General features: G+C 43.4%; 1 protein-coding gene across 1 annotated transcript in view; it reads left to right on the forward strand.

Moving 5' to 3' along the window:
• The window catches only part of CDH5 (cadherin 5), a 40,975-nt gene extending 14,988 nt beyond the window's left edge, over nt 1-25,987 (forward strand). Inside the window, exons 2-12 of the mRNA XM_044269446.1 lie at nt 7,000-7,206; nt 7,688-7,976; nt 8,573-8,692; nt 8,959-9,126; nt 10,857-11,044; nt 11,124-11,377; nt 14,487-14,611; nt 15,473-15,621; nt 17,516-17,624; nt 22,768-23,019; nt 23,317-25,987. Of these exons, the coding sequence (XP_044125381.1) occupies nt 7,018-7,206; nt 7,688-7,976; nt 8,573-8,692; nt 8,959-9,126; nt 10,857-11,044; nt 11,124-11,377; nt 14,487-14,611; nt 15,473-15,621; nt 17,516-17,624; nt 22,768-23,019; nt 23,317-23,807 (2,334 nt within the window). The 5' untranslated portion in view covers nt 7,000-7,017 and the 3' untranslated portion in view covers nt 23,808-25,987. The remainder of the gene's footprint in view (nt 1-6,999; nt 7,207-7,687; nt 7,977-8,572; nt 8,693-8,958; nt 9,127-10,856; nt 11,045-11,123; nt 11,378-14,486; nt 14,612-15,472; nt 15,622-17,515; nt 17,625-22,767; nt 23,020-23,316) is intronic.
• The last annotated feature ends 760 nt before the right edge of the window (nt 25,988-26,747 follow it).

A 26,747-nucleotide genomic window follows, 5' to 3' on the forward strand; every position in this document is an offset into this window, starting at 1 on the left:
TTAGCATCTTATTAAGCAGGCAGTGCAATATTAGACCGCGCACGTAACAGTATGTAAAACAGGAGATGAAATGTGATAGCGAGTAATTTGGAAAATTGAATTTCAAGATCAGATATCTCAGCACATTATACACTGATGAATCCACTCGGGATGGTCAGACATGCATCGCTTTATTACCGGCAAAGCAGATAGTAGATTTACACCCTTAAAGGGATTGTCCACCTTCTATTAAGAGATCACTAGCTGATTCGGCAAGGGTCCGACACCCCGCGTCCTGACTGATCAGCTGTTCTACAATAACTCCAGTGCTGGAAGCAGACAGCAGCTCTGACTACTTTGCAGTGGACGGAGCTCATCACTGCACCAGTGCTCCCATTGACTTTAATTACTTCAATGGGAGCAGTGCCGCAGTGACCAGCTCAGTCCACCACAAAGTAAACATAGCTGTCGGCTTCCGCTGCCCCTGCCGGGTGTTGCCGGGTGTTGGACTCGACCAACGACCAGCTAGTGATAGGCTATCACTTCTTAAAAGGTGGACAGCCCCTTTAAAGGGGTCATCCCATCAAAAAATTTCAACAGTTTTCAAAACAGCAACTGGATCTGAAAACTTTTGTCGTTGCATGAAATTAAAAATGTAGTATCGCCACTGAGTTATTCAATAAAATGCATCTGTATAGCGCCACCTGCTGTTTTTTTTTTTCTTTTTTCTTTGTCCGGCTCACTGAGATGGCCGCACATGCTCAGTTTCTTTAGGATGCTTCCTTTGGATGATTGGGGGTCCGGCTCTCAGCCCATCGTAGTTGAAGAGTAGCACTGTACTTTTAGGATTGAGTGTCTGGTATTACAAGTTGCTACAGTTTGAGTCCATAGCTGTAATACCGAGCACAACCACTACCAAAAGTATGGAGTACAATGAGTACAATGAGGGGGAGCGGGGCTCCGTGGAGCGCCACAGCCCCTTTAATCAGCCGATCGGTGATCTAATTTTGAGGTCTATAGGCCATTTATTTTAAAGAACCAGATAACCACTTACACGTTGGTCCTTTGTCTGTACTCAGAGGCCTTAATGAAGGGCATTTGCAAACAGTGACTCTCTGGAGGACCTGCCCTGTCCTGCATTAAAAAGACAACAACTTTATTTGAATGGCCAATGTGTAATGCGTAATTTTCCCAGTGGCGGCGCTGCAGGCAAACTGAACACTTACTGCTAGGTTTCCTAATTACTGCTGATCGCTGTGATCAAATTGGACAAACCTTTAATAAACCCTGTCCATTATCCTATAGAACTGCATCTGGCGACCATAAATAAGGAGTTTTTTTTAAAGGGGTTTTGATGTAAAAAATGAAAATCCGATATCACATAGCACATGACAATATCTTTCTAACAAAGCAAGAACCAGCCCTTTACCTCACATGGTTCCAGAGATCTCCCCAATTGCTCTGCTAGATTATCTTCAGCCCGGCAGCTGAGAGGGGCGAGTCCTTTCTGCTGCAGTTCTCTCTATGTAACTGTCAGAGCTCCTAACAGAACATATGTAGGGGCAGTTTTAAACTGAGCACGTTCGACCAGCTCAGTGAGGCGGACAAGAAATAAGAAAAAGAACAAACAGCAGGTGGCGCTGTATAGATAGATTTTATCGTATTGTATTACATGCAATTACAGAAGTATTCAGATAAAGGTGCTGGTTTAAAAAATGTAGAATATTTTCCGTGACTCAACCCCTTTAACGGGGGGTCTGAAAAAGACAAAATGAGCACCCTGTTGTTGCAAGGGCTCGTTTTGGCTAAGAACCCTTAGTTTATATTGGCCATAATATAAAAAGGGAGACTCTTTTCGTTATGCAAGTGCTACGGTATTAAGTACGCCTCGACCGCCACACTATTAAAAAGCCGCCTCTCCGTGCCGAAGCCGTAGCCACTTGGCAGTTTGCTGAATTGATTGATAACTCTGCATCATATTTAACATTTCAGGTTCAGAACAGTAATTAAAAGGTGAATCCTATTAAGCACAGACTGTATAATAGCTAAGAGAGAATAATTTCTTCGGAGAATTATCTTCGCCGTTGAAATTAGCAGTCACACCGAAGGAGACGTCTTGGATTACCTAATGCTCGTAGGAAAATTTCACTTAGCGTAATTATAAAGAGCTGAAATCCTCCCACTCCCTTCTAAGAAGAACAACGGCAATTTGAAAGACGTGGGCGTCACCTCTCCAGTTACTCCCCAGAGCGGGAGTACCGCCGTGCACACTCTCGATATAAAACAGCCCATTACTGGCAGAAGAACTCATAAAATCCCAACACTTTTAAATATGCTTTGTTGACCTTTTAGCACATTTTTATTGAAGAGCCGAACGTTGTGTTTTTTTTGCATCGTATAATTGCGCCAACCTTTACCTATAAAGGTCTCGCCACTTGTATTATGTGAAAGCAGAGACAGGACGCTGAAAACTGATCAACTTTAGAAGCAATGTAGCAGATTTACTAATATTATCTGCTGAATTATTACACTGGCTGATCCATCTGGTGCACCTTTAGACTGTCTATAACGCCTATTAATTGGCTTACTTTACACCACAATCATACGCCATATTGTTGGCACAATTTTTTGACCCATCTTAAGACTCTCCCAATTTATGGCAGGTCATGCCCTTTTCCCTCTAAGCAGGGGCAGACTGGGAACTTACAGTGGCCCTGGAAACAGGGCCACTTTCTGCTGCCTGAGGTGAACACTGAAACGGCGCCCCCCGCCCTTCCCAATGCCAATTTCTTAACTTAACCCCTTTCCTTCAGCCCATGGTCCTTCGGCGCTCCCCTCTTGCCCCTACCTGGCACCTCACCTGGCCTCATTGGTGGTGAACCCCTGCCTGGAAAAAAAAAACGAAAAGTGGCCCTATTTTATAGCGGGGCCCAAACTGACGGAAGGCAGGGTAAACACAAATAGGTGGGGCCAGCAATACCCTATTGCAGCACATTATACCACCCCAGCAGAGCCGAATACTGGGGTGCATCACATAATACTGCCCAGGAAGTGCAAAATACCTCCCCAAAAACTGGGGGGCCAAGTAAAGCCTTAGTCTTACCCCAAATTATAGGCCCATAAAAGCTGCAGGAGTCATTAAATAATCATTAAATATATTCAACGCCTACCAGTACAGTATATCACAATTGTCTTTCTTGCACAATTCTTGGCATGAACCACTCTGGATAAGGCTCCATTCACACGTCCGCAAATGGGTCCGCATCCGTTCCGCAATTTTGCGGAACGGGTGCGGACCCATTCATTTACTATGGGGACCGAATGGATGCTGACAGCACACAGTGTGCTGTCCGCATCCGCATTTGCAGAGCGTGGCCCCGATCTTCCGGTCCGCAGCTCCGCAAAAGATAGAACATGTCCTATTCTTGTCCGCAGCTTGCGGACAAGAATAGGCATTTCTATAGGGGTGCCGGGCGGGTGTGTTGCGGATCCGCAATTTGCGGGTCCGCAACACACCATGGACGTGTGAATGGAGCCTAAAACTGCTCTTCTAAAACAATGTACTTGGATCTCCTGCAAGACACCTGAATCAGCATGGCCACCTACTGCTGAGCGTGCAGAGTCTCGGCCCAGGTATTATCTCTGATAACGCGGACGCCGTATCGCATTATTTCCAGTGTCTGCCGGTGGAACTTAAAACATTGTTTTTGGTAGATTAAAAGCTCACGTTAAAGCAGCTGTAATATCATCTCTCCCCGATCAAACCAATTTGCAGCCTTCAATCTGTAAATGTCTCCGGGCTGCTGACTCATGAATCACACAATTAATGAAAGCAGCCAACGCTTGACAAACCATTTGTTTTTAAGGCACAAAATCAGATTTAGGTCTATAGACGTCAATACTGAGAAGTTAATGTATGTAGCGCCAGTGATTTATGTTATTATACCAGTCATAGTGGGCTCCCTGTCTACCCCAATCGTGGCCCTACACGTACACCCAGATTATAATGCCCCCCCACCAGCTCTATACTGGTCCACGTGGATGCCAGAGACCACAAAATAAACAGTTCGGCACTCATAATGGGTTATTTCAGGGAGAACTAATAAAGAGTCACAAGTCAAAGTTGGGATAAGCCTGATTTTCCTTACTTTTTCCAATGACAGTTATGGTTATACTCCTGAACTGCAAAGACTCCTTTACAGTTAAAGATATATTCACTTTAGTGAACTGCAAAGACTCCTTTCCAATAAATTAAATAGCCACACTGCTGAACTGCAAAGAATCCTTTCCAATTAAAGAAATATCCATACTACTGAACTGCACAGACTCCTTTCCAATTAAAGAAATATCCATACTACTGAACTGCAAAGACTTCTTTCCAATAAATAAAATAGCCACACTGCTGAACTGCAAAGAATCCTTTCCAATTAAAGAAATATCCATACTACTGAACTGCACAGACTCCTTTACAGTTAAAGATATATTCACTTTAGTGATCTGCAAAGACTCCTTTCCAATAAATTAAATAGCCACACTGCTGAACTGCAAAGAATCCTTTCCAATTAAAGAAATATCCGTACTACTGAACTGCAAAGACTCCTTTCCAATTAAAGAAATATCCATACTACTGAACTGCAAAGACTCCTTTACAGTTAAAGATATATTCACTTTAGTGATCTGCAAAGACTCCACTCCGGTGTCAGAAGTAGTCACACTACTGAACTGCACAGACTCCTTTCCAATTAAAGAAATATTCATACTACTACTAAACTGCGAAGATTCCTTTCCAATAAATAAAATAGCCACACTGCTGAACTGCAAATAATCCTCTCCAATGAACGTAACAGTCACACTTCTGAACTGCAAAGACTCTATTTCAGTGTCAAAAGTAGTCACACTACAGAACTGCAAAGACACCTTTCCAATGAAAGAAAGAGTCACACACTTGAGCTGCGAAGGCTCATTTCCAGTGTCAAAAGTAGTCAAACTGCGGAACTGCAAAGACTAATTTCCAATTAAATAATTAGTCACACTCCTGAACTGCAAAGAGTCATTTTCAATTAAAGAAATAATCTCACTTCTGAACTGCAAAGACTCCTTTCCAAGACTTATGAAGTCGGCCTTCAGTTCATACAATTATCTCAATGTTCAAACTAACCTGCTAGAAAATATATTTTTAAACCACATTAGACTTTTCTCCTTCTTCACAATATTAATATTCCTCCTCTCCAAACTTCCCTAGAGTGAATTAATAAAATCCCAGAGCCACAATGAGAAATCGTAAAGAATAAATATTCTCACAGAGGAGAAAAAAGGATTACTGCCAGATTGAATAAATATTAGAAATATTATCTTTATTTTCTGCAAAATACTCCCAGGAAATCGAAGAAATCCTGAAAACTAAGATAAAAAAAAATATCCACCTGTAAAGAGGGAAAAAAAATGTCTGCATTTTCTAAAGTTTTCTAAATTGCGTATCCCAGCTCTCACCTCTGGAAATGGCAGATTTATTAATTGACTGGTTACTCCGGGCACACAGTAATACGACTAATAAAACCGTACTGTCTGCCGCCACCAATTTTTTCCCATTGACTGCAATAAGCGGTCAATATTAGAGCTCGTTTAACCTTCCATTAACCTTGCGTGGAAAAATCTAGAAGCCAATACTTTCCGTTTTATGAGGATGGGTTTATTATGAACGAGTTGGGTTTATTCAGCTTAATAGCCTCCGCTGGGAATTGTAAATGAAATGTCTTTCAACAAAAATTTCATGGCCTCTCCAGCCATCGTTTTTGTAAATACTCTACAGGGATTTACGGTATCACAAAGTTAAATCGATTGTACTCCAAGAGCTCGCAATAGATAGTTCATCATGTTCATCGGTGGCCCCCTAAAAATCTTATCCCACTGTTTCCCAGTGATATCTGATTCTAGGAAAGCTGGGTGACAATCTATATGACATAACAGCGCACATAGGGCTAACCCTGTGGCCATCCACCTTGGTTGTCACAATGCTGTCCCATAAAAGGGAAGTATTCCTAAATGTGCAGAGGTAGCAGTCACATCTAACTTAGCTGAGCATACTGTATGTTAAAATAAATTATGTACAGCACTGAGTGCAGCACTTACCACATTGCATCTCAATATCTATACCTGACGTCAGGTCTCACACCCCATAATGATACACATGCACATTTGGTTCAGCCGAGCATGCATCTGTTCTCTGGTGGTGGTTTATTCCCGGTGAGCATTAAAGGATTGAGCATGTTGGATTTCAAACCTTCTTTCGCCTTCCATTGGGAAAGAGCTAAGACACATTAGATTGTCGGCCTATCACTCTGAGATTTGACAGTCCCTGAGATATCAGAGGTGGTAGCAATGACGTAGTAGAAGCCAGGGACACCAAGTGAAGTAGCCCCACCCATGGTGCACCGAAAACCTTATTTGCATAGATATAAAAAAGAAACCTTTCACATGGATTTAGTGGACCAGATTTACACACTAACTCCTACCATACATTGTGGTAGGCTTACTTAGAAACTGATTTTGGATGTAAAAGACTCCCTTGATGCTGCAAACCTCCCATAACAGGGTACGCCAGTCAAAAATCACCCAATATGTTCCTCTATTACAGGTGTGCCCCCTTCAGTGTCTGCCATAAATGCTAAACTAAATGAAGTATTTTGTGACTGCCAATGATCAATCTCCCCAGGGTTGCCACCAAAGGCATAATGCTTTTAAGACTACAGGGGGCAGCACTTTTCCATCTAGAATTCGGAGATCGACCCCTTAAGTTTATGTCATAGGTTTGTCCACCTAATAGATCCATCCAAGCACTTGCTTTGGATTCTAGCTACAACATTTGTAGAAAACAGGTATGGACATTAAGATGTCCAAATCTCCCCAACGTCCCTTCTCACTAGACTGAAGTGGCTGATAAGAAAGGACAACAGACTGCAGGCACTCGTACAGAGCTCCTATATAATATACAAATGCATAAAACTTATCTCTCTTTTACAGGCTGCTGGAAATCCAGCTATGATGAAGTTGCCTTTGCTTCATCTGCTGGTTAGCATCAACATCTTCCATCATATGGTCCTGTGTACTAAAAACGGCGCACACCAACAGGGTCAACTCGAGTCCAAGCAACGTGTGAAGAGGGCCTGGGTGTGGAATCAGATCACTACTCTTGAGGAACAAACTAATATTCCATATTTGATAGGAACGGTAAGAGAATATTTTGGGGAAGGGGGGTAGATGATAAATAGTCCCTGAACTGAGACTTCTAATAGTCCGATCCACCATCAACTTCAGACCACATAGGTCATAGCACGCCAGCCAAGCTATAATTAGGTCTTGGTGGGAAACCATGCTGAACCCATGAAAACATGGGGAGAACAGTCAAACTCCATGCAGACATTGCCCTAGGTAAGTCAAGGCCATGGTGCTTTGTCAAGTCTGCCCATTTGTAAGTGAAGGCTATCAAGAGCTGGGGAAGAGTTAAGAAGAGTAAGTGGCCACCTAGGGCAACACTGGGCAGGGGTAGGCCTACAATTGGAGATCAATTAAATGAATATCCCATCCTACAGCGACCCTTGGAAAAAGGTTTTGGGGAAACAAATTCTGAGACCCTGAAAGCTTGTCCCTCCCAGCTTTCAGCTTTTTGATGCAAATAAGCACTATTGAGTCATGCATTTTTTTATTTTAGCTTCACTCCACCAAGCTACGCAACAATGCAATGTACATACTTCAGGGAGAGTTCGTTAACACCCTCTTCAAAGTAAAGGAGAACACAGGAGACATCTATGGCTACGAGAAGCTGGATCGTGAGGAGAAAGCGCAGTATAACTTGACAGCCCTGCTTGTAGATAAAAACACCCTGAAAACTTTAGAGCCTCCTGAAATCTTTTCGATTAGACTCATCGATATCAATGACAATGCTCCCGCGTTTACACAAGAATCGTACAATGGCTCAGTGCCGGAGATGTCTGCAACAGGTATGTACTATGATGCTATGTACTATGATTAATAGTATAATAAACATATCAACTTAGATGCACCCAAACTTGACCAAACAACATGCAAATCCACCTATAGTAGATCCAAAGGTCCTGTAGATCCACCTACCTTTTTGTCTTGATCTCCCTCTTCATGTTCCTCAGACTTACTGAGATAAGCAGCAGTAGACTTGTCTGGTCATACACATTAGCTCTAAGTGGACCATGCTCACTGATTTTGGAAGGATAATGTGAGTTTGGGAGGCAAAAGTCAGCAAAGGTAGATCTTGAAGCCAGGCCCTAATACAAGACAATGGCCCTAACTATGGTACATCACAAAGTGACCTCTAGGCCCCTCTTAGGCTTAAGGGGATGGATGCAATCACAACCTCTGCACTGTACGCCTTGGATATCAATGTCAAAATTTGATCAGGTTGGACTCGGACTTGGACATGCCTGATTCTTTGTCTCTGTTGAAGACAATCTGCTTCCAGAGGGGTCAATGAACTGATTATATTTTTGTGATGTCTAATGCATTATTTGCACTGCATTTACATTGTAGCATATCCTAAAGTATTTTAATTTGCCTAATACAGATGTCTTGGTGACGACGGTTACTGCAGTAGATCCAGATGATCCCACAGTGGCTGGTCATGCCAAAGTAACATATAAAATCCTTCAGGGATATGAACACTTCAAGATCAATGAAAATACAGGTGAGTCAATGCTTAAAGGGGTTTTCCGTCTCTGGTGGATATTGCTTTATGACCTCTAGGACCCCCACTAATATCCCAGCCCCCAGCTTTATAGCGTACAGTCGGTGGCCAGGGTGCTGCAGTAAAGGAAAAACATTGAAGAGGACACAATGCTAAACCAATGCTGCTGCCTCTTCATTCACATGCTTGATGGTGGTTACACGCCTATCGATCATACAGTCCTATTGCTTTGTATTTTATATATCTTTCTTCTATATTTTCCATAGGTGAAATCTTAACGCTGAGTTCCTACCTAGACAGAGAGACAAAAGCCAGTTATGAAGTCATAGTGCAAGCCAAGGATTCTCCGGGTCTGACTGGAGGATTTTCAAGCTCAGCTACAGTTACCATCCATTTGACCGATATCAATGACAACTTTCCAACTTTTACAAAAAGTAAGTATTGCCCCTTGAGACTGTGCTGAGACATATTAAAGGGAACCTGTCATCAACTTTATGCTGTCCATACTAACAGCAGAAAAAAGTAGAGACAGGTGAGATAAATTCCAGACCGCTGTAATTAAAAGTTGAAAGTATGTTGGTTGCTGAGAACAAACATCACAATCATTGCAGACTGGGCCTCGAAAAGAGTCCCGGCCACCAGAGAGGAGTTATGGTTATTCATAAATCCCTGGTTTTCTCCATTTCTCTCTAGGAGAGAACTGCCAATCATCAGCAGATGGGTGAGAGAGCAGGAGATTAGGAATAACCAGGACTCTTCTCAGGTAGATTTGACTCTTTTCAAGACCCGGGCTGCAATGATTATGATGCTGGTTCTCAGCAACCACTGACTTTTAGCTCATGAGTGACACAAGGCTGAAATCAGTGTTTCTGTCGGTACTTTATAGTGCCCCCAGTGAGTTCAGCATAAAGTTGATGACAGGTTCCCTGTAAGATTTTAAAGCATAAAAAACACATCAGTTATTATGTCAACCTACTCACTGATGAGGATACTTATGGTCTAGGAAGATCTTCTGCATGCCTTAAGAAAGTTATATTCCCACCTCATTAATGCCTGAAGAGTTTTTTCCTATTGAGACAGTTTCTCCTTACCAGGACCATTCCATAATTCCCCATCAGGACATTTGCAGACTGCTTTCATTGACCCCATACCACACATTATTAGGTGGGCTACTATCAGATAGCCATCTACACCTTTAGGGTACCGCCACACAGTCAGGTTTTCTGATGCAGTTTTGAAAGTCAAAAAAAGAGAAGTAGGATCTGTCCTGAATACGTTCTCTCCTTTTATTATCAATTCCTGTTTTCATCTTCCAAACATCCCAAAGCCTGAATGTGTGTCCGTACCCTAAAAGTGGTGGCTCTTAGGACACTTTTACACAAGCCAATGATTGGGCGGATGAGCATTCATAAGAACACTTGTTACCGATCAGTTTAAGCTTTTGTTGGATGATCAGATCTTTAATGTGGGTTTCAAAATGCTCGTTCATTCACGACACATCTCCCCATATTGTAAACTGCATAGGGGACAAACAGTCATATAGTCATTTGTCCCTATGTAGTTGCCATCAGCTAGTTTGAAGCCTCTTTAAATGAGCCCAGTTGACTCTTTATAGCCCAAACCATCTATAAGGAGCCTCACGCCTTCTCTAAGCCCATGTAATAAGCAAAAATAGTAAAAATCCCATTAGGTAAGATCTGTACATTATGCCACTGCCCTGTTTCTTGAAACAGTATGTCCACAATTGGAAAAACATGGCTGCCTTCTTCCAAATACAGCACAACACTTGTCCGATGCATCTGGTATGGCATCTCACCTCTATGGATGTGAATGGGGTAGAGCTGCAATACCACTTACCACCGGTGTGACGTTTTTTAAGAAACAGTCATTTTTTTAAAATAATACTGCACAGTCCCTTAAGCATGATTAACTGGACCTCCAGAAGCTCTAAACAATCTTGGTAACATGCTTTTGGCACTTTCAGATCCTGTTCAGGTCAATAGTAGACAGGTTGTCACTTGGATGTCACTGATGGAAGCAGTTATGGCATACGTACATTTTTGAAAGTATGAGTCCAAGAAAATGTTCTTCGAGATGTTGACATCTTGTAGACCTTCCAGAATCTTGTACTTTCTATCTTATTCTGATGTCTTCAAATTCACAGAACAGTACACATTTGATGTCCATGAGGATCTGAGAGTTGGAGAAGTGGTTGGAAGGATTTTGGTAGAAGACATTGACGAACCACAGAACAGACTCGCAAAGTACACTTTTATGAAAGGAAGGTATGAACAGTGGTTTCAGATCAAAAGCAACCCACAGACCAATGAAGGGATAATCATTCTGAAAAAGGTATGAAAGGAACCCTCTGGACATCTCTTTGCCTATCTCTGCTCATTGCTTTGGTTAAAACACATGTCTTTAATTCCAGCCACTGGACTATGAGAGTATCGATAAAGTATTCCGAATGAGCATTGAAGTCACCGACCCCTCCATTGACCTACGAGTGGCAAAGCAGCAAAGGCCAAGCAGCACCACAGAGGTGGTCGTGAACGTCTTAGATGTGGACGAGCCCCCTGAATTCAGCCAACCCTTCTACCTGTTCAAGGTGAAAGAGGATGAGAAAAATAAAAATATCGGTTTTGTACTGGCTACAGACCCCGATTCTCCCAAAAGAGCTGTGCGGTAAGACTAGTCATGTAACGTCAATGGTATTATATAGTATGAAATAATGCAGGAGTAATTTTACTTTAGTTCTAAAAAAAAAGTTGAACTTCTTGGATATCTGTGTTGCAAGCACAGGTCATGGACTCTGTATGCCATGATCAGATTGGTGAAGGAACTCTTGTCTTCAACCTTAGAAAAACATGGCTGCTCTCTTTCCGGAGAGAATGCTACACTCGTCCACAGGTTGTATGTGATATTGCAGCTCAGACCCAATCACTTCAATGTAACCCAGTTTGCAACTGTTTCTGGGTGAAAGCAGACATGTTTTCTGTTAACATGAACATTCCCTTTAACCCCCTTACCATCAGTTGCCATAAAGATAATTCAAAGGTGATAACCAATATGGCTGAACTTCCTGTTGTCACGACTGCTAAAAACGGTCACCACAACTGAATGGAAAAATGCCAATATCTCTTACTGTAGCTCATAATTAATTACCAATCCTTGGAGTACCTTTCATAAGCAGCTCTTTCCTGGAGGAGTTGACTACAAACAGTATTGTTTGTAGTCTGTAACCATGGAGACACATAAGTCTGCATATGAGCATTTACAGAACATAGTAGGAAATGTTTAATTAAAGTTATTTGCAAAGTGACCTCATTGTGGGGGCGTATTATGTGCCATTTAACTATAATGATGTCTTCCTCTGTGGCAGGGGGCCCCCTCAGGCACCATGTCTGAATGAAACCGCTACCCCTGTACCCCATATATATTTATACGCTTCTGCACAATGGCAAAGGTGGACATACACTTTACTTTACAGGGGCCTTACATCTGTACTTAGTCATTGCCGGCTGCTGGTGATCGCGTTTAGATAGATAAATAGATAGATCGTTAGACAGACAGATATTTGTGTGCGTGTCTTGGCTCTGTTTTCGTCTAAACTCTAGACCTGCTCATTTTCCCTCTGTGTAATGACCATGGCTAGCTTCTGAATTAACCCGTAGGCTACTGGAGGTTTTTTCATATTTGCGTTTTCATTTTTCTTCCCTATTTTCCTTGAGTCATAACTTTTCTATATTTCCAGTCCTATAGCTGTTTGAGGGCTTATGTTTTGCGGGACAGGTTGTACTTTCTAATGCCACCATTAATTATGGCATAAAGTATAGTGGAAAGCGGTAAAAAAAAATCCAAATGGGGTGGAATGGGGAAAAAAAAACACAATTCCTCCATCGTTTTACGGGGTTTGTTCCCACAGCGTTTCGTTTACCGCAAAACTGACCCAAGCCCTTTATTCTCTGGGTCAGTATGATTACAAAAATACCCCATATGTATAGGTTCTTTATGTCTAAATAGTGTAAAACTAAATGTAAACTTTAATGATTTTTTTTTTTACATCAACATATTCTGACCCCCATAACTGGAGGTTTTTTGGAGGTTTTTTCATATTTGCGTTTTCATTTTTCTTCCCTATTTTCCTTGAGTCATAACTTTTCTATATTTCCAGTCACATAGCTGTATGAGGGCTTATGTTTTGCGGGACAGGTTGTACTTTCTAATGCCACCATTAATTATGGCATAAAGTATAGTGGAAAGCGGTAAAAAAAAATCCAAATGGGGTGGAATGGGAAAAAAAAAACACAATTCCTCCATCGTTTTACGGGGTTTGTTCCCACAGCGTTTCGTTTACCGCAAAACTGACCCAAGCCCTTTATTCTCTGGGTCAGTATGATTACAAAAATACCCCATATGTATAGGTTCTTTATGTCTAAATAGTGTAAAACTAAATGTAAACTTTAATGATTTTTTTTTTTACATCAACATATTCTGACCCCCATAACTTTTTTATACTTATGTCTACTGAGCTGTTTAGGGGCTCATGTTTTGCGGAACAATCTGTAGCTTTTATTGATACCATTTTGGAGTAAGCGTGACTTTTTGATCACATTTTATTACATTTTTTGGGTAAGAGAAGCAATGAAAAACTGGCAAATCAGCCATTTTTGACCCTTTTTTCCGTTATGCAATTCGCCGTATTGGATTTTATTTTCTATTTTAATAGTATGGGCGTTTTCAGTCGCAGTGATACCCATGATGTTTCTATTTATTGTATTTAGGTATTTATTTTTTTATTATACGGAAAGGGGGTGATTTAAACTTTTAGATTTTTTTATATCTATTTCTTAACATTTATTTTTTTTACTCTTTTGTGATGATTTTGTGGCTCATATATGAGCCTATAAATAATGTTTTTTTAAATTTTTTTTTGTTCTATCAGGGATTTTTAAAATGCCATTTAAACTCAATATTGCTCATTTCTTATCCTGGCCTGCCATCTGGTGGCCAAAATAAGAATTGCAGCATGAACACTTGCAGCCTCGTCAGCAAGGCTGAAAGTGTTCAGTGCAACTACCGATGCCCCAACTGGGCACACGGGGCATCGGTAAGATCACGGCATCTAAAGCCTTTAATTACTGAGATCGGCATTATTGCCGGTCAAGGTTTGAAACAGCAGAGACTTTCTGGCCATGGCGCCCGCTGCACGTGCGAGCGGGCGCCATGCTCGTACATCGCTCCAGAGCCGTACGCCTACGGCGCTGGTAACGAAGGGGTTAACCTCTCGTCTGTGGAATTAGCTTCCAATGAGCTGCTGACCATGGCTACTTTCTGGATTAACCCTTTGTCTGCTGTTTGGGCTTTGTCTCTTCTGGTTCTGACCCTGCTTGTTTACTACTCTTTGCACCCAGGCCATTCTGGTAGGTCTTCTTCTAGAAGGTAGATCTCGCACCAGTGGTAGGTGGTAGGTCTCGCACCAGTTTTCTGCTACCTTCCTCTGCAGACATAACGTGAGTCCCTAGCAGCCAAGTCCATCCTGCCTTGCAGCAGTCTCTGGTGCAGAGCGGTTAAGGAAGACTGGTAGCAGTTTCTGAGTTTGCTGGTTGCGGTTTGGGATGGTGACCAAAGTATTTCCTTAAAGTCTCCTTGGCAAATAATTGTAATCACCCTAAATAATGACCCAATGCATTTCTCCGTGCACTAATAACAGCTCATCAAAGAATTTCTCATTACGGACTGGACAAGGCAGTGGTTACAATAATTTTGAGAAATATATCTTCTCTCTGCATAGGTATTCTGACAAAAGTGGCAAAGACGACTCTGTGATAGTGACAAGTAATGGAAGTATTCACATCAAGTCGCTCGACAGAGAGACCAGAGCTTGGCACAATATAACTGTAACAGCTGAGGAAATAGGTAAAGATAAATGAATTATATTATAATATCATATAATATTCTATATTTTGTTATTGCATATTTTACCGTAGTATGAAGATTATGGTATATGGGTTATTTTTTTTACAAATTATGGTTTCCCTCCATAGAACGAAAAGCAGTCTTGATCTTACTCGACCAACATAGGTGCATGGATCACATCAGTCTCTAGATGTACATAAGGATGTTCAATTCACTGTCAGCTAGTAGAGATCTTGAAAACAGCGAAGACTTGATTCACACAGTATAATAGAAAGTTGTAGAACATTTCAGAATGCAGTCATTGAAGGGTTAATCCCATCACGACATGTATGGGATATGCATTTATGGGACCCACACTCATCTTGAGAACTGGGCCCCATCTCGTGGCTGCTATGAATGGAGATGTGGCCCCCACGTGCATGGCTCTCTCCGTTTACTACTATGAGACTTAGAAATAGCCAAGCAGGTTTAGTTGGCCATTTTCATAAGTCCCATGGAGGTGAATGGCGAGAAGTCACCTCTCCATTCACAGCAGCCACAAGATGGGCCCCATTCCGCAGATATGGCATAAATGTTGAGATGAGAATCCCCCCTTTAGGCTTTAGTAATCTAAAAATGATTGACCTGTTTGTGGCTTCACGACCTCCCGCTGTGTAAATCCATAGCCTTACATTTCATAGTGTTATATGGCAAATGATTGCACAACCATGTAATACATAAATAAGCCAGGTCCGTAGGGTCATAGAGAGGAGACCCCCGCTCCATATCATCCATATGCCATAATAGGGCGATGTAAAGGGGTTGAGGAAAGAAAATGTCATTATTTGTCAGATATTTTATTATAATAAACCTTCATTCTAGACTATTCGACTAAGAAATCGTCAGACTCTCCAACCATGAAATCATCATCAGTAAGCGTTTACATACAGGTGCTGGACGTCAATGACAACGCTCCCGAATTTGCAGAGCCCTATGCTCCAAGAGTGTGCGAGAATACGGCCAATAACCTCGTAAGTGTTGGTGATCTACTTGTGCACAGATATTCATAAGCTGTAGAGAGCTGTTTCATGGTCATTGTCAATGGTAATTCAGTGTTAGATACCTTGGTCCAACCTGAGGACATGGTTCTGATGCTCCCTCCCCATATAGAGGTGGCCCACAGAGGTGTAACCTGAAGATCCTGCAAAATTTGTAACAGGCATCCCAACCATCACACGCCATGTATAGCACTGCTCTCCCTATATGGGACAGCCCTCTGTAGGATCTAGTGCCTGGGTGCACCTCCTTTAGGAATGTCCCAGTTGGCCTTCAGAGCCATTTCTTTTGGAGAGTCCAAGGTCCTCCAATCCATTTTTTGTTATGAGTGGTCTATTCTATGACCCATAAATGTTCTTTATCTTGGGTTGGGTGTTTTAAGCATTTGCTTACCTAGGGTGCAAATACCATATTTTATTGTATATTATTACTTTGTATGTCCCACAAGTGAGTCCAGACCTGGTGATGAAGTTGAATTGCAGCTTTACTTTGCATAAACATTCTCCAAAATGGTTTGCAGGCTTTGTCTTGGTTCCACCAGGCTTTAGCATTAAAACTCTGGCAGGCAAACTCAACTCTGCTACATCTGTTGCTCTCTGGCTCTGCTGTGCTGACAGGCTTGCTGGATAACTTAGCTTCTTTTTTATGCTGCAACTTCTCTCTTTGTAGTCTGACTCTAGATAATACCAGGGAACTTTTCCTCCTGGCTCCTGAGGCTCTAAGCTGTGGCCTCCATATACATCAGAACTGAAGGTGCTCTAGCTGGCTTGGCTTGGGCTCGTCCAACAGCGACGAGCCCAGCACTTGATTCCTTCCCTTAGCAGGGGGTAAGCTAGACTGCAACTAAACCGGTCCCCACCCTACCTGCAGGAGGTGGGACTCGCCCACTCCTCCACAGAGGGGGGGTAGAATGGAATGGAAAGCTCCATTCTACCTAACTGTAGCTCTGCCACCTGCTGGTGAACCAGGCACATTACAATTGAACATAACAGTTGCAAAATAGGAAATGCACAGTGTTTGGACCTGAAATAAATACACATGATGACATGAGGTTAACCAATAAAGACAGTAGCGGGGTGCAAAGGTGGTAATGCCACTCTGGGGCGTTACACAGGTCTTTCCATTACACAGCCCATTGCCACCAAACCACTCTATTATCAATTCCTCTCTGCCCTACATCATAGTCTATTCCTTGGCCTATGCTTATGTTGGCATCATCCTGGGAAACAAATCATTCTTGGTGCCAGCTACTCTGACTGGGCATGGTGGTATCAGTGCCATTCAAGTACAAGCAACCTAGGACCTCAAGGTGCACAGTCATGACCATAGTAGAACCTGCATATGTACACTCCTGCCACCCCACATTGATCACCCTTTTGAAGAGGCCACGGCGCTCCGATGAGCACTGTGGCCTTCTCACAGCAAACCAAGCACTGCGCCATACATTCTACAGTGGCTGTGCTTGGTATTGCCACCTAGACCTATTCACTTGAAGAGGACTGAGCTGCGCATAGGCCATGTAACCGATGAACAAGACATCACTGGCCTAAGAAGAGGCCATAACGCTTAAGAGCCTCTTCAAACAGCTGATCGGTAGGAGTAGCAGGAGTCAGATCCCCACCAATCCAGGATTGATGACCTATCCCATTAATATTGAACTCCAGGAAAATCCCCTTTAATTGGAAGCATAATATGTAATCTTAGGGGAGGCCCAATCTCTGATTCTTCTCAGTGTCCTATAGGGTAGGGGATCTGACAAATCAGTATTTTTATTTTATTAATTTTTTTGCATTATTGCCGCATTAGGCCTTCTAAAAAACTGTAATAATTGAGCAAAAAACGTAACTCCATTTCTTGGTGTCCTCGTAGGCCATCTTAACGATCTCTGCAACCGATAAGGATGAAATGGTGCCGGGAACGAAGTTTACATATTATTCAGCGGAAAAAGAAACCAATTTCACAGTGGTGGATAATCACGGTATTGTACTATTCTTCCCAGCTAGGCTTCAGTGCGCGCACGCAGAAAACTCAGGATGTGGGGTTGTAAATGTAGAATTTTTGATTCTTATACTTTGGTCAATGGAATCTCAACAGGGGGTCTGAGGAACCGCTGGTGACTTCCATCCGCCGTGGTACAGCAAGCATTTCCCTTTGTAATCTGTTTGCCCCATGCTCCACTAGAACAGAACTCAGCAGATGGTGAATTTGTAAACTACTCTCTTAAAATATGAGGCGGAAACAACAGGGAGAAGAATGAGAACTTATTACCGAGCACAAGATGAGTAATGTGATGGTATCATCAGCTTCACATTTGTATGGCACCAACACGTTCCTCACCGCAACTGTGCAATGAAAATATTTTGTCAACGCGCGATATCAATCCTGGCTAAGCCAAAAAACACAGTGTCCTTAAAGGGTTTGTCTGGGATTAGAAAAACATGGCGGCAGAGATGAGAGAATTTCTTCGTCTCCAATCTCTTCGATTGATTTGATTCAAGACAAATGAATTCACAAATTGCTCTCATTGCCTGGAAAAGTAACTCTCTCTTTCTCTCTGCTTCCCTCTCCCTGGGTTGCGTAGAACTTTTTGGGTCAATCTTTTGAATTTTAGAGTAGATGCGTTCATCTCTTTCTTCCTAAAACAGTGCCCCACCTTCCCACAGGTTGTGTGTGGTATTGCAGCTCAATCCTCAGTGGAACTGACATGCAATACCTGGCACAACCCATGGACAGGTGTGGTGAAGTTTCTGGAAGAAAACAGCCATGTTTTTCTAATCCTCCCCAAGCATGGGCGTAGCTATAGGGGGTGCAGAGGTAGCAGTCACTACCGGGCCCAGGAGCCTGAGGGGGCCCAAAGACCCTTGTGCCACATAAGAAGATACACAACGCACTGAGGGAAGGGGTGCTCAAGCTGAACTCTTGCACCAGGGCCCATGAGCCGTTAGCTACGCCCCTGTCCCCAAGTCTATGCGGACATGGTAGAATTTACAAAAGAATAGTGATCAAGGCAAACCAGGAAGCCTCCGCCACACACAGTAAGATAGTCACTACTATGACTGGCGACTTAAAGTGGCCCTGGAAAAAAAAACTAAATGTGGCCCATCCTAATTGACAGAAGATGGGGGTAACACAAGTAGGCAGGCTCAGCCATACCATCTGTAGTGCAAGCCACAGGCCTCTTCCAGCCTGGAGCCCGAGATGCCTGCATTCCAGGCCATTTGTCCACTGCCTCTTAGGCTTCAAGTCTAGTGGCCTGTGCGACGGGCCGCCACCCCCTGGAGCCCTATTTGAGATTGCACAGAGTCTCGTGACGCCAGTTGCAGCGTTCTCCGCGACCCAAGGCCCTATTTTCAAGGTAATGGAATGGCTGAGTGGTATAGGGTGGCCTAATATGTCCCTTTAAGTAATGTGTCACGGTGCTCCTACCTGGATACGTTGGCTCTGAAGCAGAAAAAGGGGAAAAGTTAACCTGGGGATGAAGAATACATTGAGTCCAGACCTTGTGATGAAGTTGAAAAGCAGCTTTACTTTGCATAAACGTTTCTCCCAGTAGGCTTTGGCATTAAAATTCTGGCAGGCAAACTCGTCTCTGCTACATCGGTTGCTCTCTGACTCTGCTGTACTGACAGGCTTAAATAGAATATTCTTCTCTATGCTGCAACTTCTCTCTGTAGTCTGACTGTAGATTATACCAGGGAACTGTTCCTCCTGGCTCCTGAGGCTCTAAGCTGTGGCCTCCATGTCCAGCAGAGCTGAAGGTGCTCTAGCTGGCTTGGCTTGGGCATAGGCACGTCCAACAGCGCGTGCCCAGCACTTGCTTCCTTTCCCTAGCAGGGGGTAAGGGTTCTTTCACACTTGCGTTGTCCGGATCCGGCGTGTACTCCATTTGCCGGAATTACACGCCAGATCCGGAAAAACGCAAGTGTACTGAAAGCATTTGAAGACAGATCCGTCTTCAAAATGCTTTCAGTGTTACTATGGCAGCCAGGACGCTATTAAAGTCCTGGATGCCATAGTAGTAGTGGGGAGCGGGGGAGCGGTATACTTACAGTCCGCGCGGCTCCTGGGGCGCTCCAGAATGACGTCAGAGCGCCCCATGCACATGGATGACGTGCCATGCGATCACGTCATCCATGCGCGTGGGGCGCCCTGACGTCACTCTGGAGCGCCCCGGGAGCCGCACGGACGGTAAGTATACTGCTCCCCCGCTCCCCACTACACTTTACCATGGCAAACAGGACTTTAGCGTCCCGGCAGCCATGGTAACCATTCAGAAAAAGCTAAACATCGGATCTGGTAATGCGCCGAAACGACGTTTAGCTTAAGGCCGGATCCGGATTAATGCCTTTCAATGGGCATTAATTCCAGATCCGGCCTTACGGCAAGTCTTCAGGACTTTTGGCCGGAGCAAAAAGCGCAGCAAGCTGCGGTATTTTCTCCGGCCAAAAAACGTTCCGGTCCTTAACTGAAGACATCCTGATTAGTGTTGAGCGAACTTCTGTTTTAAGTTCGGCGTCTAAAGTTCGGCTTCTGGTTAGCGGAGAATCCCGATATGGATTCCGAATTCCGTTGTGGTCCGTGGTAGCGGAATCAATAATGGACGATTATTGATTCCGCTACCACGGACCACAACGGTATTCGGAATCCATATCGGGATTCTCCGCTAACCAGAAGCCGAACTTTAGACGCCGAACTTAAAACAGAAGTTCGCTCAACACTAATCCTGATGCATCCTGAACGGATTTCTCTCTATTCAGAATGCATTAGGATAAACCTGATCAGGATTCTTCCGGCATAGAGCCCCGACGACGGAACTCTATGCCGAAAGACAAAAACGCAAGTGTGAAAGAGCACTAAGCTAGACTGCTCACTAACTGGTCCCCACCCTTCCTGCAGGAAGTGGGTCTCGCCCACCACTCCACAGAGGGGGGGGGGGGTGTTAGAATGGAATGGAAAGCTCCATTCTCTCTAAGTGTAGCTTTGCCATACTTGCTGCCACCTGCTGGCGAACCAGGCACATTACACGTGAACATAAACAGTTGCAAAATAGGAAATGCACAGTGTTTGGACTTGAACTAAACAATTCCAAAAGCCTGAGGCTATCTCATTCCTGTTTCTGGTCATTTATCATATTGATTATAAGACTTTGTGAAAACCAATTACCCAAAAAAAGCTAACGTTAATAAAAATTATAAGTGGCCATCTGAGTGTGTTTTTTCTTTTTCAGTAATTATTTTAACAGCTGTGAGGGATCCACTGGGATACTATCTTCATATCCCTTATAGTCACTATGCTATGACTTTATCCACTTTGTATTTACTTTGTAACAATTAGTGTCAATATTAGTTGCTAATGTTGCAGCCAAAGTAGCAACATAATCTATCTAATTGCTCCCAGCGCTTTTATGCTCAGTCACAGGTTGTATGATGTCATTCCTAGCGCTGTTCTCTCCCATTGACCTGATCTTGTATTTGTGACTATCTGTCCCTCATCGCTATATTTACTTTCTCATTCAATTGTATGTGTGAGCAATCAGGGGGTCTGCAGTACACCCCTTCACACACAGTCATTCATCTGGTAAAATACTAAACACGCTGTCCCCCCAACAAGTTTCACCGCACCCGCGGCTTCCTCAGGGGGAAATGGAGCTCCATAGCATAGTGACTATAAGGGATATGAAGATAGTATCCCAGTGGATCCCTCACAGCTGGTAAAATAATTACTGAAAAAGAAAAAACACACTCAGATGGGCACTTATAATTTTTATTAACGTTAGCTTTTTTGGGGTAATTGGTTTTAACAAATACATATTAAATGTTAGGTCTTATCATCAATATGATAAATGACCAGAAACAGGAATGAGATAGCCTCAGGCTTTTGGAATTGTGAAATTGAATAGATCCTGGGTCCCGCATAGGGTCCATTTTTGGAACAGACTTGAAATAAATAGACATGATGATATGAGGTTAACCAATAAAGACAGTAGCTGGGTGCAAAGGTGGTAATGCCACTCTGGGGCGTTACACCTTTTTCCTAGTAGGGTGACTGGCGGGGCAGCATGCCATGAGTAATGGTGATACAGTTGAATTCAGGGTGGTACCTGGCTAGGTACATAAGTACCTGAGGGTCATATCGCTAATGTTGAGAGTGACAGATTGTTATGTACCCGGTGGCCTGAGGAGGGCTCAAGCGGTCCCCCTGGGCAGCAGCCGACCTGGAAATTTCCCTGTACGGTCTATGACCCTGTGAGTGGTCATTTTCTTGCACAAAACATGAGCTATAAAACTTCTGGATATGATACCCAGCTGTGGCCCCCCTACTCCTGACTGACCTGCACGGACCAGCACCAAGTCTATATATTAGTAAAGTAAATGGACATGAAGATATAGGTCATATTTGAGAGACTCCAGACTACAAAAACATCCAGGAAGACATCTTGGCCTTGAAGCATCCAACAATACAAGCTGTGCCTTCAAAGACTGGAGAACCCACTCTATCTATTACTGCCCATGCAGAAGATAATTCAATTGCTCAATCTAAAGGTGCCCCTTTTCAAAGCTGTCAGCCAAATGCTCATTCAGAGAGAGGAGAAAGCCGCTGCCACGCAACTATGGTGGCTTATCCCCTGGGAGAACATAAGGATTGAGCTTTGAAATTCAGTTCACCAGACTCTTGTCTCCTCCGACATCATGCGCTGTAGGAGAGTCAGGAGCTCTTCCTATACATTACATTGTGGTCCAACCTCCCTGAAAATTGTGGGTTCGACGGCAATATTCTAATATGTATGGGGGCATTAAGGATCACACCATGTTGAGGAGAACATAATCTGTGTCATTTATAGTACAGGTGTCATCTCATGTGGCACATGGGTCACTGCGCCCCGTCAGGCACCAGGGCCAGCTGTGACTACTACCATTGCAGCCTCATAGCCAGTAATTACCACTCAGAGGTTTCCAGGACTCATACACCGATGCTTGATAAAGACCCCTCGCATGGGACATGTAAATAAATCGGCGGGGGGTTTTCTCACTTTTGGGTGCTTTTTTTTTTCTCATAGAGCTGTGATTTAAGATCTTGTCGATGGCCATCCTTACCATCTGGTGTAACGTTACCTTTTGCAGATAATACAGCAAGCATCGTCGTCAAGAATGGAGCCTTTAACCGTGATGTGACCAAGTTCTACTACCTGCCCATTGTCATCTCTGACAATGGAATGCCATCCCTGAGCAGCACCAATACTCTGACCATCAATGTCTGCAAGTGCAATGAAGAAGGGGAATTCACATTCTGTGAGGAGGCTCTAAAGTATGCGGCGGTATCGGCATCAACCATCATTATCATCCTATGCAGTCTCGCCCTAATTCTTCTGATTGGTAAGTTTTCATGCCACCTTCGAATGCTTTTTGATGGCATCCATCCCCTCATGGGCTCCATAGAAGCACTGAATCTTCCTCAGGGGATCCTTCAGTGGGCCCATGCTCCTACACAAAAGTAAACATCTTGGGTCCAGCAGAAGACAACCCAAGATGGACCCAATTGGAACAAATCACTAGCCACTGGGTTTATTTCTTATAGCATGATTCTGAAACATATCTATATCTCACGATAAAGCCTGTTGGCTCTTTAGAGAGTTTCCATCTTGACCTTGGTTTTATGTTTCATTATTACAGTCCTCGCATCATTTCTGATACTGAGAAGAATGCGTAGTCATCATCCTATGATACTAGTCAAGAACCCTGCGGAAATCCACGAGCAGCTGGTGACCTACGACGAGGAAGGAGGAGGAGAAATGGACACCAATGGCTATGATGTCTCTGTGCTCAACTCTGTGCGTAGAAACGTAGTGAGATCAAAGCCTGACATGGAGGCTTATCCCAGCCTGTACGCCCAGGTCCAGAAACCTTCCAGAAATGGAGACATGTTCTCCGTGATTGAAGCAAAGAAAGAGGACGCAGACAACGACGGAGAATGCCTCCCCTATGACACTCTGCACATATTCGGCTATGAAGGCTCAGAATCCATTGTGGAATCTCTCAGTTCCCTGGAATCTGGATCATCGGATTCTGAAATTGACTATGATGTGTTAAATGACTGGGGTCCCAGGTTCAAGATGCTGGCTGACCTGTACGGCCTAGAACACCTGGAAGATTTTCCTTATTAACATGGCTGCCCGGTAAACACTCAATAAACACATCCATCCATACACTCCAGTTAGTAGAACATCTACCCATTCTGATATTCAGACTCTGGATGGGAGCCACCAATGAGATGGAGAACCATTGGGTCACCCTTTGAGGCCTCCATTAAAATGATGTATTAAAGCACACCTTTTGTTACAAGCAAAAAAAAATAATCACAAATAGGAAGCTATATGAGATATTTTATTCTGTCTAATCTGCATTTTCGGCTCTTGGTGTGGAGCTGGAGAGCGGTGCTGTGTGCTCTGACCAATCAGATGTGTCCTTTCCTGCTGCTCCCTCTCCCCTCTCACAGCATGCTGTCTCAGACACTGAGGAGGGGATACTGCAGCTACATCTCCCTCCTCCATGCCTAGTACTTACAGGTTCATACTAGATGGATTTTGAGGGGAAGGAGGAGGATTCTGAACATTTACAGGTAATGGGGAATTACATCCATTTTTCTTTAAGGGGTATTCCCTTCTCAGACATTGATGGCACATGTCAGATAGGTACAGATCCTACATCTGGGACCGACTCCGATTTTCAGAACAGACCCCCGTAGTGAAGGATAGGGCAGCCACTCTCCATTCATTGCTCTGGGAGCTTCTAAAATAGGCGAGCTCTAGTCCAGCTATTTCCAGTAGTCTCATAGCCGTGAAAGGAGAGATGCCATGCTTAGACAGTGCGCTCTCCATTCACAGCTATCGGGCTCCCGAAAATAGCTGAGAGTGCTCACTCAGTTATTTTCGGACTGTAGAAGTTAATATAAAGCATGCTGCGCATGCGTTGCGTGCTCTTTTTCACTTCAGGGTCACCGTTCTGGAGACAGGAGTGGGTTCCAGAGCTGAAACCCGCACCTACGGTATCTAACACCGATGGCATACTCTAGCAACATGCCACCAATTTCTCAGATGGGCCTGCCCCTTTAATGAGATATATTACAAACTTTCATATTTTTACATGTGCTATTGACTTATTTATGCCTAAGAATATAAAGATGAGTACACTTTAGTATGAATTAAGTACTTGCTGGGTTCAGTTTGTAAAGATTTGGAGGTACATAGAGTAATTTTTTAGGAAATATCAGAAATCATAGCAAATGGGGGGTATGTATAGAAATGTGGTGCAACTCAACCATGATTGAAAGGTCCATCTCTATTTGCCTATATAAACTCTCTCCAAAGGCTCCTTCCCAAGAACACAGCTTAGTATGTGCTTCTCCAGCGAGATTCATCTTTCAGGTGTATAGTTCCTTGAGCTATGTTCTTACTGTATGCTTCCTGACACCAGAGTGGGAACACCTAACACATGCGATATCTTCTCGCAGTGGACATTGCATGACCACTTCATTCAATGTAGCCAGCGTGTCCGTGAAATGGTGGTCACCCAGACAGAAAGTTGAAGGATTGCTAGGCAAGCATGAAATATCGAAGCCTATAAAATCCAAAAAGATGATGCCGATAGTATAGCAATAAACATAGGTTCTGCAAAGATATGTCATACTACTTATGATATGTCTCTATAATTACTGCAGTGGAGTTAGGCCTTAAAGGGGATGTCCAGCTATTTAAAAACAGTTGTGACTGGTGGAATAAAATAAAAGAAGCTATATCGTACCAATCCTGACACGCTTGTGGCAACGCTTCCTAGGTCCTCTGCCAGTCTGGTCCCTCTCGACATAGAAATATGCCGAGGCGGGTCACCGCTACGACCAGTGATCACATTTTCAAGTTGAGTGGGGAGCAGAAGGTGAGGAGACTTGTGGAGGACTCGAGAAGCATCAGAACCGACGCAGCAAGGGATCAGTAAGGTGGGAATTACTACTTCTATTAACTATTCTCAGCCATTAAAAAAAATAAAAATAATGAAATTTCTGGACAATTCCTTTAAGCCAAAGTAACAAATGCAAGAATTAACATAAAGAGGACTTTTTATGTGACATACCTGCAGGTGGAGGAATTCTGACCCATTACCAACATATGGCGTGAAGCAAGCAAGAACGATATATATGCTGACATCACTGACGCCGACGCGTTTTGTGGTCTAGATGACTATGGAAAGGAGTGCGGTATTTTAAGCAAATGCCTATGAAACGCTGACTAAAGACAACGGACAACATTTGAATTTGTAGTTTTTTTGTGTATATAAACTGTATTTTTTTTATCATTAGAAGCAATATATACGGCTTCATTCTTCTAATCTACTTTATTATAGATATCCTGATCATCTCGACGGGAAATAGAAGCGCCACCTGAGCAGCCAACAGGAGGTGGTGACTAGTCTATGGCACCATCTGCTGGCTATGGCAGGTCACTGCACTGCAAACATTTTATATCTTCTAATAATAGTGTAATAAACAAAGCAAATGATATAAAACAGAAGCCGAGGCGTTCCTGATTGTATAGGCATGGTCTGTAGGGAACAGAACCCAGGATCCATTGTAATCTGAGAAACGGATTAAACCGGAGAAGGTGTCACAAGGACGGGGCCAGCCTTAGGGGAGCGCAACCTGCTAAGCGCTGTCAGGCAAGGCTTATGACCATCAAAAACTTTAATATGGATTGTATAGCAGTATTATTTAGGTTTTATTTACTCACCATATGGTGGCACTGTATTTGGGCCCCGTATGGCGGCATTGTGTGGCCCTGCCTTTAATTGGCACCATTTTGCGGTGCATTGTGTTAGCAGTCATTTTACTGTATGAAAGTGTTATTTGGCCAACATATGGCAATATTCGGGCACCATATTGTACTGAATGCTGTTAAAGGGGTTTCCCGTGATTGCGATATTGATAACCTATCCTCAGGACGGGTCATCAACACCTGATAGGCGGGGGTCCGAGTCATGGCACCCCCACCGATCAAAATCGCATCTCCATTTGACCTGGACCGCCTGTTATGAACCCTTGATAAGGGGGTGGG

This window comes from Bufo gargarizans, chromosome 10, assembly GCF_014858855.1.
Source record: "Bufo gargarizans isolate SCDJY-AF-19 chromosome 10, ASM1485885v1, whole genome shotgun sequence".
In the NCBI taxonomy this organism is placed as follows: Eukaryota; Metazoa; Chordata; class Amphibia; order Anura; family Bufonidae; genus Bufo; species Bufo gargarizans.